Source organism: Otolemur garnettii, unplaced genomic scaffold (assembly GCF_000181295.1).
Source record: "Otolemur garnettii isolate 467f Iridium unplaced genomic scaffold, OtoGar3 scaffold00018, whole genome shotgun sequence".
Taxonomy (NCBI): domain Eukaryota; kingdom Metazoa; phylum Chordata; class Mammalia; order Primates; family Galagidae; genus Otolemur; species Otolemur garnettii.
Window position 1 is genome coordinate 6,199,537 of NW_003852413.1, and position 6,599 is coordinate 6,206,135.

A 6,599-nucleotide genomic window follows, 5' to 3' on the forward strand; every position below is an offset into this window, starting at 1 on the left:
CTCCTGAGTAGCTGGGAATACAGGTGCTTGCCACAAAGCCTGGCTAGTTTTTCTATTTTTAGTAGAGACAGGGCCTTGCTCTTGCTCAGGCTGGTCTTGAACTCCTGATCTTAGGCAATCCACCTGCCTTGGCCTTCCAGAGTGCTACGATTACAGGCATGAGCCATGGTACCTGGCTTCAAACATATTTTATCACAGAACTCTTTTTCGGGGGCAGCACCTGTGGCTCAGTGAGTTGGGCACTGGCCCCATATACCTAGGGTGGCGGGTTTGAATGTGGCCCCCGCCAAACTGCAACAACAACAACAAAAAAATAACTGGGCATTGTGATGGGCACCCGTAGTCCCAGCTACTCAGGAAGCTGAGGCAAAAGAATCCGGTAAGCCCAAGTGCTGGAGGTTGCTATGAGCTGTGATGCATGGCACTCTACCAAGAGCTACAAAGTGAAACTCTGTCTCTAAAAGCAAACAAACAAAACTCCTTTTCTGTGTAACAGGCTAATATCCCACAACACCAGGTGTTGCTACAGAGTGTGGCTCTGCCCCCCTCCATTCTGTGCTGTGTCATTCTCCACATTTCCTCTCTCTCATCTGTTCTCCCCAATAAGACTGATAGCTCCAGGCAGGCAGGGGCCTTCCTTTCCTGCTGTGGCTCCCATGTCCTTTGCATGGGGTAGTTGTGGGCTTGTCCTAACCTTGGCCGCCTATGAGGACCTTATGTATATTGCCTGTCCCTCTGACCTTGTTTCTCCATTTGCCATAAGGGATAGTGACCTTGACCAACTGACCTCATGGGGTGACCATGAGGAGAAAATGAGGTCATGTGGACACACACTGTTGTGACAGAGTAAAGAATGACAATGGGCTGGACAAAGAGCTGAAGCTAGCAAAAGGATTGTGCTGGGAGCTCAGGCTCTAGGGACAATTCAGGGTTGCGGCTCCATAGTCCTCATCATCATTTAAAAAAATGCTTTTCAGGCTCGGTGCCTGTAGCACAGTGGTTACAGCACCAGCCACATACACCAAGGCCTATAGGTTCGAACCTGGCCTGGGCCAGCTACACGACCATGACAACTGCAACAAAAAATATCGAGCGTTGTGGTGGGCTCCTGTGGTCCCAGCTATTTGGTAGGCTGAGGCAAGAGAATGGCTTGAGCCCAAGAGCTTGAGGTTGCTGTGAGCTGTGACACTACAGCACTCTACCAAGGGTGACATAGTAAGACTCTGTCTCAAAAAAAAAAAAAATGTTTTTCAGAGACAGAGTCTTGCTATGTTGCCCAGGCTGGTCTTGAATTCCTGATCTCAAGCAATCCTCGTGCCTTCGCCTCCTAAAGTGTTGGGATTACAGAGGTGAGCCATTGCACCCAGTACCATGTTCATTACTGTCACACAGGAGGCTGGACCCCAGGGTTCAGGGATGTGTTGGGGGCTCTCCAGGAGAGCTCAAAAGGGGGCAGGAACTGGCCCAGGCATAGCATGGTGCTCATTAAAGTTCTGAGAACTTTACTTAGCTCATTTGAGCTTCATCACCACTTACTTTTTTTTTTAGATAGTTTCATGATATTGCCCTTGGTAGAGTGCTGTGGCATCACAGCTCACAGCAACCTCAAACTCTTGGGCTTACACAGTTCTCTGCCTCAGCCCCCCAAGTCATTTTTTTTTTTTGAGACAGAGTCTGACTGTGTTGCCCTAGGTAGAGTGCCATAGTATCACAGCTCATAGCAACCTCAAACTCTTGGGCTCAAGAGATTCTCTTGCCTCAGCCTCCCAAGTAGCTGGGACTACAGGTGCCCACCACAGTGCTCGGCTATTTTTTCATTACAGTTGTCGTTGTTTAGCAGGCCTGGGCTGGGCTTGAACCCCCCAGCTTTGGTGTATGTGGCCAGCACCCTACTCACTGAGCTACAGGCGCCAAGCCTTCATCACCACTTTCTAAGGTTGATTATATTATCCCCATTTTACAGATGAGGAATTTGAGGCATGGAGATTAACTTGCCCAAGGTCATATAGCTGGGATAAAATCCAGACATTGGGTTTCATGGGCTGAAGTCTTTGGGTAGGAAGAGACCTTAGGGGGGCTGCAAGGGGATCCATGTGGAGGATGAGGAACCTGGTGGGGGGTAGTGAGGACCATGGTAGGGGTGGAGACCCTGGGTGAGCCGTCAGGGGAAACATGGAGAGGGTGGAAACCCTGGGGGTGGGGACACTAGCAGAGTTTACAGGCCCCAGGGGGTATGGGCCGTGGGGAGGCTCTCACCCTGCAGCAGGCACAGTACTTCCAGCAGAGCAGCAGCAGCAGGGCCAGGAGCAGCAGGAGGAAGAGGAGCAGGGGGATGAGCCACCAGAAGGAGCCAGGAGGACAGTCTGGGGAGGTGAGAGGATGAGGAAGGAGGCAGTGCCTGCTGCCCCTCCCCCATAGGCCTGACAGGCTGGCTTTTCCCTGAACCAGGCGCTCCAGCTCACCCTTCTTCCTGTGTACCAGGACGGTGCTGTTGGGCCCAGGGGTGCCATCGCCCTCCACCGTGTAGCTGTAGGTGCAGTCATCGTCCTCGTCCCGGAAGGAGCAGAACTCCACCACCTCCTCCGCTGCACCCACAGCTGGTCAGCAGGGCACCCCAGCCCCAATCCCTACCCCAAGGTCTAGTAGAGTGCCCCCTACTCTGGGACCTGCCCCACCCTCCCTGGTAAGCTGTGCCCTACCCTGGCACAGGGATAGAGTGAGATGTGGACTGCCATTTCCCCCGTTCCCTGACCTGGGCATCAGCCTGGAACTTGGTGTCTGGAAAGCGCATCTGACCCAGAGGAAGGGAGGCTATGTACCTCACAGCCTGACCATGTGCCCCTGCTCAAGCCAGGTGACTGCTCCCCAGGCTCTTGGTCTCCTACTCAGCTTTGTACCCTCTGGCGAGTATGTGCCCACTGCCTAAGCTCTGTGCCCCTTACTTGGTGTCCCTTGTCTATGTTCCATGTCTCCTCCCAGCTTTGGGACCCCTATTCAGGCTGTGACCTTAGCACAGATTGTGAGCCGCTGCCCAGATGGGTAATGTCCATGCCCTGCTGAGTGCCCCTGACTAGGCTCTCAGCACCCTCAGCCGGCATCCCCTGCCCCCTACCTTTCTTCAGCTCATCTACCATCTTGACCTTGAAGCTGCACTCCTCACAGGTGCGCCCCTTCTTCTCCCCGGTGCCCCAGGCCTGGCACTGCACACAGGAGCGCAGGTCCTCGCAGAGGCCCAGGCGGATCTGCCGGAGTGAGGGGAGGAGTACTATGTTGGATGGGCTTCTGCCAGGCCCTGCTCCCGCAACCTTACAGCCTTGGCTGGCTTTCCTACAAGAACCAGCCCCTCCCAAACACCGTGCCCTGAGCATGGGGTTCTTATGCCCACACCCCAGAAATCCTGGCCTCACCGCTGAGTAGTTGATCTCACAGGTGGTGTCCGTGTACAGAGACTGCTGGTTGCAGTGACAGCGGCCACACTCACAGTGGCCACGCCCGTTACAGATGCCCTGGAGCAGAAGGGGGTACCACTGAGCCAGCTGTTCCCCAGGCCTTCCCTCTCCCATCTCCTCCCTCCATAGGATTCTCTTTTGAGGAGTTCAGTGGCCCTGACTCAGGCCTCCTCTGCTGCCCTGCACTGCCTGTCCCATGCCCAGGCCTACCCCATTACTGTCGATGCAGGTGGCATTGCTGAGGGGACAGTCACAGCTTGGTCCTGTCCAACCAGGCTCACACACACACTGACCCATGGAGCAGCGTCCCCGGTCTGCAGAGGGGTAGGGGAGAAGAGAAGAGAACCACATTTGCACCTGCAATCTAGGCAGGTAAGCCGTGGGAGCTAGTGTGTCTCCAATCAGGAGAAGTCATCTGTTCCCTGCTTCCTGGAATCTCCTCTCCTTCATCTCTCCCCTGCCATCCCACCTTCTACCTTCCACTCTGCAGCCAGCATGATCATCTCAAAACACAAATCCAATCATGTGGCTCTCCTATTTAAGAACCTCTAATGGGTCCTAGACAATGCAATAAGGTAAGAAAAAGAAATAAAATGTATAAATAAGAAATAAAAGTGTCATTATTATTTACAAGTATCAGGAACCTGTCATAAAACATCTAGAAGAATCTACAAATAAATTATTAGATTTCACAAGTGAGTTTAGCAAGGTGGCTGGATACAAGGTTAGCCTACAAATAGTTAGACAATGGAATTTAAACCTCTAATAACTCCATTTTGTCCAAAGGATTAAGTCCTGCCCTGGACTAGAGCCCAGGCCCCTTGCACTCTGGCCCCTCCCCCTTCCCAGGCGGCCACACCTCCAGCAGCACTCAATGTCTCCTTTTCTCCAGTGGTGTCTGATTCTCCCTTCTGTTTCTCTGAGCACCCTCTGGGGTGGACAGTTGAAGAGAAGAAATGGCAAACAAAAGCAAGAATAGAGAGTAGCAAAGCAGGGGCTTGATTTCCAGTGGCAAGTATATAATGGGGGCTCACTAAGTATGTGATGAGTGGATTTTCATTCATCCTCCTCTGCTCAACTACCAATCCTTCCAGGGGTCCCCTTATCTGAGTTCTGTGATCCTGGCCCAGCTCTGGTGATGCCAGACTGTGTGCCCATAGCCTGGGCCCAACACTGCCAGGTCCTGAAGGAATATCTAAGAAGCATAACTCCAGGCCCTCCTGCTAGAAATGTGGCATCTTCAGAGAGAGGAAAGGTAACCATGCCATATACTTGTCAACCTTTGAGAGCTGAGTTAGATGGCACCCACTGTAGTGAGATGAGGAATGGACAAGCCTGGTTGGCAGAGACCTGAATGGCCAAAGAGAACCTCAGGGGGAGCTGGGGTCTTAAAACCAGGGGACTGGGCCATCAGGGGCCTCAGGCATCAGTGCTGTAGAAGAGGGAAGTGAGGCCCAGGTTGGGGCAGGACTTGAGGGAGACACTTATAGTCAGAAGTGGGGCTGAGCCCGGCCTTAGGGACTCTGACTCAGGCCTGGCTCTCCCAACCTGGGTCCTAAAGGGAGGGTCACCCTTGCTGCCCAGCCCCACCCCACCCTCAGTGTTATCTGCAGCTACTGAGCTCACCATTGCAGAGGAACCCAGAGGTGCGGGGACACTGGAAGTTGTCATACTCGCAGAACTGACCCTCGTAGCGACCTTCACCATAGCACACACAGTGTCCACACTGGCACTCCCCACGGCCTGAGCATGGCTTGTCATCACCCTCCTGCAGGCAGGGCTGCATGTCGCTCAGGGAGCCCGTTGAGCAGTTACAGGTCTTGCCGCTCCTGAGGGAAGAACTGGTCACATCCCTGCGGCCCGGGAAGAAGGCTGGGGCTTCTACTGTCCCATTGTACAGGAGAGGAAACTGAGGCTCTGACAGGGCCATGGCAGGTCCAAGTCAAGTGGTGTCTCACTCTTGCTCAGGCTGGTTTTGAACTCTTGAGCTCGAGCAATCCACCTGCCTTAGTCTGCCAGAGTGCTGGGATTACAGGTGTGAGCCACTGTGCCTGGCCTTATGAGTTCTTTTCTGACTAGAGATACGGACATATGGTTCAAAATACTAAAAGTACAAGAGATATGAAATGAAAAATAAGTGCCCTTCCCGTGCCTGCCCCCAACACCCAGCCCTCCCCTGGCAGCCACTACTGTGTCATTTCAAAGTGCTTTGAATTGGATTTGCCCAATAGTGGGGCATGCCACTCTCCTAGCCCTTTCTGTGATTGCCATCTCACCCCTGGCTGGTGTGAAAGGTCATGGGTGCTGGACTCCCCTGTCCCACTCACCAGCCCTCACTGCACACACAGTGCCCACACGTGAAGTCTCCCTGGAAGTTGCAGCGAGCTGACTGCACCTCTTTTTGCTGGAATGAAATGGTGGCAGAGTATATGCAGTGAGGGGGACTAGGGCCACAAGACATTTCTGCTGCCCTGTGTGCCTCAGGTCACCCTGCAAGGGAGATGAGGCCACAGGAGTGGTGCTTTGTTACTCAGGACCCAGGGGTTCTAGGCTCCACCCCTCCCCTGTGCCTGGTGGGGTCAGATCATACCAGTTCACAGGCACACATGTCACAGATAATGCCCACGTCCATCCTGAGGCCATCAGAGAAGGATGGTTTCAGATGGATGTTGCCCTTCTGGTCCTCCACTGGCAGCTGGCACACAGGTGTCCCATCTATGTCCTCTATGGCCCGAAGATGCACTTGGTACGTGCCCTGCAAGGACCCCACAGTCAAGCCAGGGCAGTGACCAGGGAGCTGCTTGTGCCTAAAGGTCCTTGGCCCTCAAGGCAACCCTCTGAGCTTCAACCTTTTATTAATCCCACCATTCCAATGAGGATATGAACAAACTGAGGAATGTGCCAGGCTCATCCCAGTGAATGTGAACTCAGGCCTGCCTGACCCTAGGAGCCACCCTCTTTTTTAAAAAATAATTTTTTGAGGCAGAGTCTCACTCTGTTGCCTAGGCTAGCGTGTCGTGATGTCAGCCTAGCTCACAGCCACAGCAACCTCAGACTCCTGGGTTCAAGTGATCTTCCTAAGTGATCTTCTTATTGGGATTACAGGCATAGACCACCATGCTCGTCTGGGGGCCACACTTTTTTTTTTTT

General features: G+C 53.3%; 1 protein-coding gene across 1 annotated transcript in view; it reads right to left on the reverse strand.

The window, feature by feature from the left end:
• The window catches only part of ITGB4 (integrin subunit beta 4), a 35,215-nt gene that overhangs the window by 21,778 nt on the left and 6,838 nt on the right, over positions 1-6,599 (reverse strand). Inside the window, 8 exon segments of the mRNA XM_012802843.2 lie at positions 2,257-2,363; positions 2,463-2,585; positions 3,113-3,242; positions 3,408-3,506; positions 3,660-3,763; positions 5,076-5,278; positions 5,777-5,853; positions 6,040-6,204. Coding sequence (XP_012658297.1) covers positions 2,257-2,363; positions 2,463-2,585; positions 3,113-3,242; positions 3,408-3,506; positions 3,660-3,763; positions 5,076-5,278; positions 5,777-5,853; positions 6,040-6,204 — 1,008 coding nt within the window.